Below are 14,125 nucleotides of genomic sequence, written 5' to 3' on the forward strand. Positions count from 1 at the left end.
GGCCGGAAGAATCGTCTGAAGCATGACACAATTCCCAATACGAATTGAGTTCAAATGTAAAAACACGAAGGTACACCGTAGAATATCTGGGTAATGCAGTCTTTTTCATAAATTTTAAAGTAATTTTCTGAAAAGACTGATGTCGATCCTGAACGATTCGTTCCTCTTGAACCATTATTTTAAGTTAAATGGATAACCCGTTCAGTTGGTCGTTTTCTAGCGCATCGCGGACCTTCACCGCGCTCCTGGATGCGGCGCTGCGTCACATAGCCACGCCCCTCGCCGCGAACCAATCATATGCGCCGTCAGGTTGTGGTTCCCAGGCTGCCGCTGCGGGCCTGTGTCGCGCGACGGATGGAAAGGCACCTCGTACGTGCAGCTAGCGAGTTGGCTAGTGACACGGCGCAAGATTACACCGAAAGGTCGAAATATGCCTCGATTCCTTCCTAAAATATACACTCTTTGCCAATGTAACAGTTTGTCAGACACACAGTAGTTGTTAATACTAAATGCGGTTTCATGTTTACGGAGCCGCCGTCGTACTGTCCAGCTAGCATTCAGTGTATCCAGCTAACTGGCTAAAATACTGCTAGAGACTGATAGGCAGCCAGTTAATTCGTTTGCCGGCGATATTCATACATCCGACAGACACATAGTTTAACGAAGGCAAGACAGAAGAGACTGGCTATATACTGAGCTGTCGAGTAAAGAAACCCATCTTATCACTGTATTTGTATTCATACAAGCAGCCTCTCCGATTTCTGTGTTTACAACGAGCTACACATTCGTATATTTCTCTGTTCGTATTAATTAGTTGCTTATTCCTATTTATTGACAAATCGTAGAATGTCTTGAGAGATTTTAAGTTTTGATTTTTACCATTTTCAGTTGAGTGCTGTATGTAAATATCCATTATCTACTGTATCTTTTCCTAAACAAAATGATGCAAAAAGTGATTCTCTCTTAAGTCTTAAAATGTGCTTTTAGGCAGCCAGAATCAGCATTTACACGGGGCTGGGCTGCTTGTATAAGACTGAAATGTGTTATGAACTTTGGCTGTAGGTGAAAGACCAGCCAGCTGTTGCAGCCTTCCCAGAGGGAGCCAAGATGAGCAGGGATATTCCCATACACAGCTGGCCTGGATCCTATTACATCAACACTGAAAAGCGCTGGGTTAGCGGGGCATTGTCCCTAACGTGCACCACCCTGCGCTTCACCTCCGACAAGGCCGAGGACAGCCTGGCTAGCGTCCGGCTGTCCCGCATCGTGGAGATCAAGATGGAATCATCCAGCTTCATTTTCAGCACCCTCACGGTGCTGGAGGAGGGCAATGTGAAGCACTGGTTTGGGTCTCTCCGGCCGAACCGTGTCGTCGTCTACAATGTGCTGGAGCACTTCTGGAGGGAGCGGCTGCTGTCTCCGTCGGGGGTCCCTACTTCCAAGGCAGCCCCGTTAAGTAAAGGGAAGGAGCTGATCAGCTTAGTTTCTGGGGCCCAACGCAGACTGGAGGACACGGGGAAGGTCCTCACCCACCAGGGGGAGCAGTTTGATAACATCATGCAGGGACTAGACAAGATCGAGTCGGATTTGGGTGTGGCAGACAAGTATATATCACAATTATCTCTCTCCTTCCTATCTATGTTATTCTGAATTACAGCTCCGGTGCTTGTCAGAAACCTTTAGACAGTTGTCGACTTTGGTTTCACATTGTTTATTCATTTACTCTCCTGTGATAATCTCTGGAAGAGAGAAAGTGAAACTAGTAATCTTGGCATAATACCAACATGCCAACTGAACTGGCAATTCACAAGGCATTTGCTTGGATGGATTTATGATTGCTGTGATTGTCACATGTAGCCTTTATTTTTGCTGATGCTGGTATTTTTCAACACTGACGTCAGAAAAATTACTGGCTACATGTGGCCAAATATTAGCCTATGATTATGATATATTTAAGTGGAATTAAGATTTAGCAAAATAGTATCGCTGCTAAAATACATAGAACTGCACAGCTCATGGTTTTAAGTTTTACTGTAAAAATACTCTACAGTATACAGTTCAGGTGTCACTGGAATGGGGTAAATGTGTAGAAGAGTGTAGAAGGTGATTTTACATTGTTAATATTCCTCATTTTTATGTTTTCTAGTAACTTTGTAAGCTGGAGTGGACTATGCTTACCCTTTCCCTCCATTTCCCTAATCACTGTATGCAGGCTACTTTCAGAATTAGAGTCGCCGCCCTGGTGGCCATTTGGCAAGCTGCCCTGGAAGAGCCAACAGGAGGCCAAGGGTGAGCAGGCTGCCCAGTCCCATGCTTCGGGATCTGGCTCCAAGGGGGCAGGCAGGCAGGGGTTGATCGTCTGCATCCCGGCCATAGTCTCGAAAGGTGGACAGTTGGACTTGAAGCCCGGCAGCCTGACCGTGTTGGTGTCCTCACTGGAGGTGCGGGACAGCAGCTCTCGGCTGCTGCACTGCTTCGAGAGGGGGGAGGTGGATGACGTGCGGGTGCACAGCCCCTACGAGCTGAGCGTGCGGCAGCGCTTCATCGGGCGGCCCGACATCTGCTACCGGCTGCTCTCTGCTCGGATGCCAGAGGCATTGTCTGTTCTGGAGATGCAGTACAAGAAAAAGGTGGAATTCATGCCGGAATACTCTGCCTTCCAGACCACCCCAGCTGCATCCCCCTGTAACCCTGAAGGGGCAGACTCTGTGTGGAGTGCAGGTATGGAGCCAGGGAATGAGCCTTCTTGGTCCTAAATGCAATACATGCTATGTCCAGCAGATGGTGCAACATATGGCCATAACATGTTTTTACATTTGTACTCAAATACGTGTTGCATCACAGACTTGTGAAGTGTTTACTGGAACATCTCCTCCCAGTTGTTGATCTCTGAATTAGTAGGCATTCTGACTAGTCAAAATATAGCTTTCTCTTTTTAAATTTTGTAAATTTACATCTTCATTGTTACTCATAGTCACATACCCGCCATTCTTTACCTGGATTGCTTGCTGAGAACGTGCATGTGATTTTTAGGGTGCAGCTGCTATGAGTGGTAAGTCATCAAACGTCCCATGTGAATTATGACCCACAGAGTAGCGCAAAAGAAAAAAAAAAAAAACCTTGAATAAAAAGACTGTTATACCAGCTAACCACAAGGTGGCAGTAAAAGACCTTTGTCAAGCAGCTTTGACCGCGATTCATGAAGCTGACTTACTAAATTGTAAGATCAATATTTTTATATCTGTAAAAAATTTTTGCAGTGGTGTTTTTAGTTGTATGAAACTCAGATGTAACCAAAGTCTTTATTCTCTGTACAAAATGTAAAGTTGTCTCTGTACTTGATTTTTGTTTCTTTTAGATTTCACCCTAGTGGTATTATTAGCCAAACACATTTCAGCAGCATAATAAGACTGTCTCCTCCACCCCAGCAACAAGCCTCCTCCAGCACTGCCATGATACAGAGGTTCCCTTGGAGGTTCCCGCAGGAGACCTGACCCAGCTGCAAGTGAAGGTCCTGCAGCCCACAGTCACAGAGGCAGAAGCTCAGGAGCTGAAGCAGGTGAGAGCTACGCTCTGCCACTGTAGTTAATGTCTATTGGTCCGTCATCCCCCCTCCAGAAGACGTCATGCTTCAGTGCTGCCTGGCTTCAGAAGTGGGAGAGAGAACATCCAATATGCTTTACGACTTTGGAAGCCATTCAGATTATTTTAGTAGACAGTATTAAAAAAACAAAGTATATCATTTACTGCCAGCTATCTTTTATTTGTAACTGATATTAGTGTGAGAAATCCTATTTTTAGATGTAAATCGCGGTGCAGTAGGAAAAGGTTTGGTGCATCAAATGAATCCAGGAATTGTAAACCATGTCTTGGTTATATATGTCGGTTATTTTATTTGAAATGTTGGCAATGTGTATTTTATTGTTCAGATTACATTGCACAAAGCGTGGAACAGTAAAAGCTTGCTGGAACAAGTACAGAAATATTGTCCAGCCTATAAATTTAAGGGCCTATTCCTTTTCCACAAATGATTAAACGGAAATGAACTGGCATGGCTTGCACTGTGCTTGTTGTTTGAATTTATGCTTATTTGTAACAGCCTTTATAGTAAATCAGCAGGTACAGGTTAAATAAAGAAGACTATGTACCTCTAACCCTCTCCCAGAGGGAAAAAGTCCCCCATGGCAGAGTAAAATGGGGAGATTTTTATGATTTGTGAGCTGCCTCTGGCCAAATCAGTTTCTGAGAGCTGCTGATTGTTGTAAAGGTGGCTCTCTGCCTATTTATGGAGCACAACAATGACTTGACAGATTGTGCTATGGGTCGCCCGTCTTAGCTGCCTTCCATCATCCCATTCCACTAATTCCATACACACTGCATGTTTACTACTTGTCAGGAATGCAGTCGTAGTCGGCCTGTTCCAGGACGGGAGAAATTTAGCCACAGATTACAGCTGTGGGTGTTAGCTGGCTATCCACATCAGTCTTACTCCGTGAATGCAAGCCTTCATGCTGACAATTACGCGATACAAGACGGCAGACAGAGGAGAATGGAGCCGGCGGAGCCTTTGTCAGGGTGGCAGTTGTGGCACTTGGCGGGAAAATGCAGCCCCCAGACATGAATCCTTTGTCTCCAAAAAAAATGCCTCGTAACTTGACAAGTATGTCAAAGATACAAAATGCGATGGAAACGAAGTTTGTCTCACGCACTGTCTGAAGAATTCTCGCCGATTTCTTTATTGCATTAAGTCTTGCGACTAAGTCACGTCTACAACTTTTTCGGACCTGTTCTAAATAAGGCTCCAGTTTTCATGCAAATAAGGTATTCGGACGATTTTAGGTCTTCCAGGATAAGAATGTTGTGCCAATGCCAAGCTTCCGGCTAATGTTTTATGTGTACAGCACCAGTCTGGACGTGCCAACCTGCCTGCAGAGGAGAGTGATGGTGTCATGTCACATGACCTGCCCCCCTGACCTAAACACCGTGGATATGGTTTTGGAGCAGTTTGACCAGAGAGTGAAGGAACAGCAGCCATTGAGTGCTCAGCATATATGTTGGGCCTTGTTCAAGGGCCCAATAGTGGGATCACTCTGCCATCACAGGGATTTGAACCGGCGACCACCTGAGTCCCCAACCCACAGGGCTGCCCCAGCCGATAATTTTTAAAATATTTTTTTTTGGTCAGCAGTTAATCCTTATATATGGAATTTTAGGTATTTTATGTTTTTTATGTCTTTATTCTATAATTATTGGGGCAGCGTGTGGCTCAGTGAGGTCAGCCTCAGTGCCTTAGCCTGTCTGCGGGTCGTTGAGCGAGGCCCTTAACCCCCAGCTCCCTGGGTGCTGCTGTGGGTGGCTGCCCTTCCCAGCCACTTGCCGAGAGCAAGCTTGGGAAAGCGTAAAGAGAATTTGCTTAACGGGATCCATAAAAAAAATATATATATATATAAACCTTTCTGTGGGTCGGTGTGTCCGAACTTTTGACTGGCACATCATTGAGAGTGTCAGCCTGGTTTGCCGTGTGCTTTATTAGGCTTCTTGGAACAGGCACGCATGTGTTCCATCAGCATGAGGGTCTGATGTAATGAAGTTTTCATAGCTTTCTCCCATCCGCCGCCCCAACCCTAAGGCAGCAACCTCGCTTCTGATTCCTCTTCCTGCTGCATTCTCACAAGTTGTAGCATCCTTCATAAAATCTAACCTAAGCCTGCATGATACCAGACCTTGTTCCTTATGGAGAGTGATGTGGAGATGTTACGCTTAATACAAACTTGGTTATATTTTAGATGTACTCTACATGCCCATCTAGGTCCTCCTTTAACATGAAGGGACAAGTTCAGGCATTTTTGTTTGTATTTTAAAGGTCTTTCTGTAAATAAGTCCTGCTAATGACTGCAGTTTCCATTGATTCCAGTTCATGCCAGCTTTACTTATAGACTTTGTAGTGGTTGAATAAATGGTGTCTCTTCACCAGAATGTACACAAACTCTGCATTGGACATAGACTTTGAATGGGTCCACTGTCCCTGTTTGGTAAATTAAAAAAATAATGCATTTTGTAATCAATATTAGCGTTCAAGTGTAAGAAATCCAATTGTTAGATGCAAATCTCAATGTTGTGTGGGTAGGGTTAAAGGTGAAGTCTGTATTTTAAGTTGCTGGTCCCAACTTATCAGTGCTGTGGTCAACAAAATATTTGTGATTCCTGTTGGGTAGTGTCATACCTGGGCTGGTGAGGCGGTTGTGTTTAATGAATTTTTTAAAGCAGTAGGTGTCACAGAGAGGAAAACTGAGATGTTTGTGCTAAACGTTCTTGGAAGTTGCCCCCTTGAACTCAAAGAAGTATGTGTGGGTAGCCCATGGTTGTTGTTTAACGTGTTTCAGGGAATTGAAGATGACGTTATATGGAGTGTTTGTCTAGCCATGTTAGAATCCCATTTAAAAAGTAATATTTTATCTTTGTTCATCTTATAGCAATTTCATATTTTGCCAGCAACTGGTGAAGGCGGATGCCGATAGCCCTGTATGCTTTCTTAGCGTGAACCTTTAATGAAACCGCCTGCTGTTGACACGAGCCCTTTAAAAAGCGATCCGTCAGTGCGGCAGGCATAGTCGCGGCATCACTGGTGGCGGGAAATCTCAAGAAGCGAAGGTATGAGATGGATGTCAGCAGTTGCGGCGAACCAGCGATTGAACCTCGTACCTCTTTCCGCACTTCTGTAATAAACGTTTCATTATTGGCAGTCAGTTAGCGTATTGTGCCGTTTCATCAAATATTTACAATTCGCCCAATACTGGGCTGTATATTAAGTTCATTCCTTTCATCAGTGCGGAGTGGTGCGTTACAATAGTGTTTGAATTCTCACGCTGCCAAGATCTGTATTGGCCAGTAAAGTAATTCACACTGTTAATTTTCGCTTATTAAACACCTTTCAGGATGGGAAAACAGAATATCTAGCATTTTTCCAAGCCCTCACACAATGGTGTTATCATAAGTACGCAGTGTGGAGTTACAGTGGCTGTCGGTATTGTTTTGTTACTCAGACGACCTTTATCCACAGCTACGCACAGTCACTGGCACCATTGTGTGGTTTCAGTTCTTTTCAAACACATCAAGAAATTAACTACACTATAAAGACAATGATTACAATAGTATTGTTTAAACATTCTACAACTATTTCCTTTGATTTACTTTGATCGTAGCTACTCCAATATCGTACATTTCTTGAAGTTTGCTCTTAATTATCTTATGCTTGTGTGGGGCGAAGCTGTTTAAAAGTGAAGGAGATTAAACCATGTTCTGTGAAATAGAAATAGGAGGACTATGTACTTAGCGTGTTACCAGAAAGGTAGCATCTGACTGTTGCATTTGGCCATATCCGGTAACAAAACGTCTTCCTGAAGCAGCTGAGATATTCCAATTCTCTGTCCTTACATATTCCCCTGTTTGTCTGGCTGGTACGGCCCGCCACAGCGTGACTAATGTTGACCGTGAGTTGGATGTTGTGATGTTAGGTCAGCAATCCCCGGCGGTGGAGTTGAGGGTGACTCTCGCGAGGTTGTGGTTGCCCTTCCACTGGTTTGCTCCAGCCACTCTGCTCACCAGGTCACGCTTTGCTACAAGCTTTCATTTGAGATGGAAATTGAGCTTTTCCCTGAATGGGTTGGAGGAACGCCATTGAACTCTCATGCAGTGCCCATAAACCCTTCTCCTAACCGACAGTGCCTAGATGAGATCTTGAATTCCAGTTCTTATTCTGGTAGGAGAGGGTGTCCTCAGAATCCCTTCTGGCCCATAACTTGTGAGCCCAGATGCCTCGCTTTCTGGGCCTGAGTGCTTGTGTTTTATCCCCTCCCGGCTGCTCAGATGCTGCTCCAGCTGAAGAACCTGGCCCTGGAGGCCGAGTCGGAGCTGGAGAGGCAGGACGAGGCGCTGGACGTCCTGGCTTCCTCCACGGACCGCGCCACCATGAACATTGACAGACATTCCCGGCGCATGCGGAAGCTGCTGTGAATCTCGGCCTCTGCCGCCCTTGTCCCCTGTGTCTGGTGGCCTGTAATCACTCCCAGCACCTAAGCTCCTTCGCTTGCCTCCACTTTTCGGGCCTGGACAGTGTCCTTATACTCCCTGGAGCCAGCGTGGTGGCTTGGGTGTTCACTGTATGGACTGAAGCAGTGAACTGCAGGACAGCAGCCGTGGACCAGTCAAATCTGTCCTTAATGTAGCCTCTGGTTTTATTTGATAATGCTGTTCTTCTTGGCATGGGCGCTGCGTGGCAGCGAACTGACATGTCTGTTTTTGGACGCATTTCTGGGACTGGGTAATCTCCTTTTCAGATGCCGTTTGTGCATCGGTTCCAGTGGGGGTTGTGTATATATTAGGGGTATTTCAGCCTGCTGTGTTACTCAGAGGGATAACAGAAAATTAGGCATCTAACTGTTAAAAAAAAAAAAATGTCCAGATACTGGAAGTATAGCCAGAGAAGCATGTAGAAAACAGTCCTTGTAGGGGACTGAGCGTGCGTGATGGGTGCATGTCTGTACTTAACCCTGGCATGTTGCATGTGCTCACTTTGGGGAGACACTGCACTAAGACACACACACACACACACACACGCAAACATACATATATATCTGTCTGCAACTGGGAGTCATCCATTTTCTCATCAGATTCAAGCTGTAGTTGTCGAATTTCATATTTGGATAAAAAAAAAAAATCTCTGTCTGTAACCCAACCGTTTCGGCAGCCCTGGGTGGACCAAGTGAAGATCTTTAAACGAGTTTTGAACACGGTTTTATCGTAGGAGTTAATTGCCTTTTAATCCTCATATGCAGAGTCAGGCCTGAGATCACCATTTTGATCATATTCCAGTTATCTTTCCCTTCTTGGTGACTAAAGAAGAAAATACGTTTGTAAGTGTAGCACAACCTGTGTTTGATTGGCACTAACTAGCCAATCACGTGTGCTGGTTTTCCTTCCCAGAAGCCCTTACGGCTGCCTTCTCCTCACTGTGGAGGGGGGGGCAGATGGAAACTGCTTGGTTCCAGTTTCATGGGCAGCCCATTGAGAAGTTTATGGTTCATCTTAAAATCTGAATGTTTTTCCAAAATATTTCCACTACATGGGACACCAGAGATATCAAATTGTTGCTTTTTGCAGACCGCTTTGCACAAGTAAAATTTAAACATTAACCATGATTATATTCAGCAGATGCTGCATGGACATGCTGATGATGATTAATATGCATATTAAACAGAACGGGGAAGTATGGATAGATGATACACATGAAGAACATACTGATAGTAGAGCAGATGACAGAATTTTTGGCTGAAATAGATTTTTTTCATCGTTAAATAGCTGGAGGTAACAAGCTCATATTTAAGTATTTAATTTAAGATATACATATTCTACTTCACAGTTGAATTTCTGACCTCTGAACATACTTTATGTAGCTTAATGTATCTTGTATGTCACTGGTATTTGTATATATGTGTATATACTGTATGTGGTTTGTGGACTGTTATGATGTTTGATAATGTAGCTTTTTTAATGTATGACAAGACATTGGTTTAGTTGATCTCATTTGCCAAGTTTACATGATTTTATCTATTTTTTCAGTGCAATTAATGAAGAGCTGCGGAAATGGTGGCCATTGCTACCAAATTATCTGTGTGATTGTGGTGATCTAAACATCCCATAGTTTTCGTCACGTGCGCGAGGTGGCCCAAGGTGTTCCAGAATTAATTTCCTGTTGCTGGAGCAATTCCATTAGAGCAGTGTTTCCCAGTCCAGTCCTTGGGGAGCAGCAGATGGTCCATGTTTTTGCTCCCTCCCAACTCCATAGCAAAAAAATGTGGACTGTCAGGCAGGGAGCAAAAACGTGGAGCAACTGTGGGTCCCAGAGGACAGTGTTTGGAAATGCTGCATTTACTGTAGAGATCGGGGCAGAGAGAAGATTGAGGTGCCCCTGCTAGAGCAAGCAGGAGGTACTTTCCTTTGAGGGGAGAAGCTGGTGAGGAGGAAGCAACATCTGTCTTCGTCTGATGGGAAAACAAAGACAAGAAATGGAACCAACCGTCAATTTGTAATTAATAGTCTTATTGACTGTGATTATCTCTAGGCTTGGTACTCACATTTGTGTGGGAGACCCTCTTTCCTGACTGGGATGGAGCTGGAATTATAGCCCTGTGCCCTTAACCAACCTGGTTATTTATTGGACAGTGTTGGGTGGGAAAATTAAGGGACAAATGGGCGCTTGTGGAAATAATGGAATTTCAGATATAAAGGGAAACTCCACTACAGAATTTTGCACCCCAGCAACAGGCAGAGGTTAAGTGTGAAGAGCAACCACACTCTGCAGTTTGACCAGGAGTATCTGAGCAGAAATGGCGGACGGTGGGGTCCAGTCCTTCATCTGGGTTTTACCTTTGCTCGCTTTAGTCGGGCTGACCAGGGGGATGCAGAAACTGACACATTATCGTTGCTGTTTACATGGACGACCACCACAGGTAGAAAGATCTGGGCCGCAGCCATGCTTAGGAAAGGTATAAAACTTTAAATGTGATTTAAAACACTTTTTATTTCAAACTGTTATGTTGTGATCTCTGTTTATAAGGTTATGTGAGAGGGTGGAATTTTTTTTTAATGATTTCAGTCGTATTTCTTGGCACTTTAACATGTTTGCTCCAGCTATTAAACTGTAACGGATATATACAGGTAGTTATGAGGATAATTCTTATTGCAGAAAGTTCCGGGTGGGTGGGGACCTGTATATACTGTATTATGTATAATATACTGTCTGAAATAGTCATTAATACCTTAATGAACACGAATAATAAACCAGTTAGTCTTTTTCTCCACTTAATGTGCAGTGACAATCAAGGTACATGTATTATGGTGTATTTTAGCAGTGTCAGTGCAGGAAATGCAGGGAAACATGCAACATCGCATTAAAGAAATATTAAACAACCTGCTCTTATGGAAATGTTGTTTTTTCTGAAACCATCGTCACTTGTCTGTGGGGAAAAGCGTTCAGTACTGTAAATCCTTCATGGGACGGATGTTTGCTGCCTGTCTCGTCAGCCCTCCTGGATCATGCAGGCGCTTGGCTTGCAGAAGTCAAACAGAACCCCTTGGTTCCTGGCACCCATCCGTAAGCGAGCGATAACATCTACTATTTAAACAATCTGCGATTTTGTGGCGCAGTTGACGCAAATGCTGGCGAACGGTATGACCTGCTGTTGTGCTCGATGTGGGACAGCGACTGGGTGGGCTCCAGGATGCTGAAGGCTCTGTGTGCCTGTTTCGGGTGGTGGATCGGTCCATTCCCACCGCCCCCCCCCCCCCGCTGCCACGCCTCCCTGAAGTGTGCTCTGATTGGTGGGTTCTTCACCGATCATCCCATGAACTCCCATGTGCTGAAATGTCCTGTATCTTCGATTTAACTCATGCGCCATCACACAATGGAACTAGTCTTGGCTAATCATTAACAAAATCATACAGATTAGACTGACCTTTAATGGAAAACTGGTCCCTGCTGGTTCTTATTGACCTGCTAGAAGACTCTGGTTGCATGTGTGATGTGTTAATTCTGTAGACATAGCCACTTATTTCAAATGTACGCAAAGATCCTTGTAATGTCCTGTTGATTACCTGATGTATTTAAGCTGCATTTAAAATGTCATGTGTAAGTGTTTATTTGTCGATTAAACCATGTACTAAGAATCAATATAGCATCGTTTTAAAAAAATTTTTGTGCACATTTTCTTTGAAACTGTGCAAGGTCCTCATTTCAGAAGTGACACTGAACCCATTCAAACAAGCAAACCTGTAGTCTACTCTCAATGTTTCTAGCCTTCTAAACTGAGTTGTTGACATTTCAAATGAATTTAAAAAGAGGTTACGATGTCAGATTTCTATTTGTAATTACAGGGGAACTTGTGTGTCAGAAACAATTTGTGAAACTGTCAAAGATTATTACCAGGACTGTGTTTGTCGATCTGCCCTACCTTAGTGTGTGGCCAGTTTTCCCCTCGCCCGGCCCATGCCAGGAAAAACAGCACAAATCGGCTAATAAACCGAAATACTGTGGAACTGCACACATAGCCTATGGCGGTGAAAGGTGAGTTGTTGGAAATGCACTGCGGTGGATTCTTTGGTGTGGAAAAAGAGAGCTTGCGTGTTTGTTTTGATGAACCAGGCTGACTAGTGTGGGTAGCCATGTCGATCCATGCGAGTGTGGATAAAGAGAGTGATGCCCAGGTAGTGCTAGTCAACCCATTAGGTGGCAGGTGGCTGCCTAGGGCGCCATCTTGTGAGGGGGCACTGACTTAGCAAGCCAGTTTTACTTTGTCTAAGACAGGGGGCACTGACTTAGCAAGACAGTTTTACTTTATCTCAGACAGGGGGCACTGACTTAGCCAGCCAGTTTTACTTTGTCTCAGACAGGGGGCACTGACTTAGCAAGCCAGTTTTACTTTGTCTAAGACAGGGGCACTTACTTAGCAAGCCTTGTTTTACTTTGTCTAAGACAGGGGGCACTGACTTAGCAAGACAGTTTTACTTTGTCTAAGACAGGGGGCACTGACTTAGCAAGCCAGTTTTACTTTGTCTAAGACAGGGGGCACTGACTTAGCAAGCCAGTTTTACTTTGTCTAAGACAGGGGCACTTACTTAGCAAGCCAGTTTTACTTTGTCTAAGACAGGGGGCACTGACTTAGCAAGACAGTTTTACTTTATCTCAGACAGGGGGCACTGACTTAGCCAGCCAGTTTTACTTTGTCTCAGACAGGGGGCACTGACTTAGCAAGCCAGTTTTACTTTGTCTAAGACAGGGGCACTTACTTAGCAAGCCTTGTTTTACTTTGTCTAAGACAGGGGGCACTGACTTAGCAAGACAGTTTTACTTTGTCTAAGACAGGGGGCACTGACTTAGCAAGCCAGTTTTACTTTGTCTAAGACAGGGGGCACTGACTTAGCAAGCCAGTTTTACTTTGTCTAAGACAGGGGCACTTACTTAGCAAGCCTTGTTTTACTTTGTCTAAGACAGGGGGCACTGACTTAGCAAGACAGTTTTACTTTATCTCAGACAGGGGGCACTGACTTAGCAAGCCAGTTTTACTTTGTCTCAGACAGGGGGCACTGACTTAGCCAGCCAGTTTTACTTTGTCTAAGACAGGGGGCACTGACTTAGCAAGCCAGTTTTACTTTGTCTCAGACAGGGGGCACTGACTTAGCCAGCCAGTTTTACTTTGTCTCAGACAGGGGGCACTGACTTAGCCAGCCAGTTTTACTTTGTCTCAGACAGGGGGCACTGGCAGTGAAACTCTGGGGCACCACATAGGCGTTGACTGGTAGTGGGTCCAGGGTCTTTCCAGCCATAGCAATGGGTCATCCATGGCCATCTGAATGGTGCTAGAGCAAACCTGGTACCTCCAAGATCTGTTGCGTTCCTGAGAACGTGTCTTGAAGAAAACATGAATCTGTACCCCAGCACTGCTCCGCCAGTGGTGCTGCACTCTAAAGGGATTGTTCAGCCTGAGCACCCTGCTCACTCAGCAACGTAAATAAGTTGAGGAAATGTGGTAACAGCAGTCCAGCCTGCTGGTGACATATCCCACTGCCAGAATGACGTATCCCACAGCCGTACGAGGACAAGGCCAGCATTGGAGACCTCCTGCCTAACGTATAGGTGTGTGTAACACCAAATGTCAGCAAGACCTAAACCGTGTCACATTGCTCCAAAGAAGGATCCATTCTTAGAAACAAAGTTGAACTGTCAGCCACTACAAAACTGAAAATAAACATTTTGTTCTCAGCTGAAGGGTTTTTCTTGGCTTTGTCTCTTTTTTGGCTTCAGGAGTTATTTTTTTGTATTTTATTTTGATGTCCGCCATATATTAGTTGGAGTAAGAGTCAGGAATTGGAGTACAGCAGTTGACAATACCAGAAAGATACAGAGTCACTGGGCTGATGTCTTAATAAATTTAGTCTATGGGGTGGTTTTCAGTTTCTCGCAAACAGCTTAAAATCGGGAGCCCCTTCCAGTGAGCTGTACGCTGTGCCTTCGCCCCGGTCTGGCTCTATCCCACCAGGGAGGGTCTCCTGCTGATATAACCCCCTAAAC

The 14,125-nt window shown here is 44.7% G+C and overlaps 1 protein-coding gene across 1 annotated transcript; it reads left to right on the top strand.

The window, feature by feature from the left end:
- The first annotated feature begins 308 nt into the window (after positions 1-308).
- snap47 (synaptosome associated protein 47) lies at positions 309-10,968 on the top strand. The gene is made up of 5 exons (XM_023815732.2): positions 309-422; positions 1,063-1,604; positions 2,213-2,721; positions 3,429-3,559; positions 7,867-10,968. Exons 2-5 carry the CDS (start codon positions 1,108-1,110, stop codon positions 8,011-8,013), a joined length of 1,284 nt encoding a protein of 427 aa, XP_023671500.1. The 5' UTR covers positions 309-422; positions 1,063-1,107; the 3' UTR covers positions 8,014-10,968.
- Positions 10,969-14,125: the final 3,157 nt, after the last annotated feature.

This window comes from Paramormyrops kingsleyae, chromosome 4 (assembly GCF_048594095.1).
Source record: "Paramormyrops kingsleyae isolate MSU_618 chromosome 4, PKINGS_0.4, whole genome shotgun sequence".
NCBI lineage: Eukaryota > Metazoa > Chordata > Actinopteri > Osteoglossiformes > Mormyridae > Paramormyrops > Paramormyrops kingsleyae.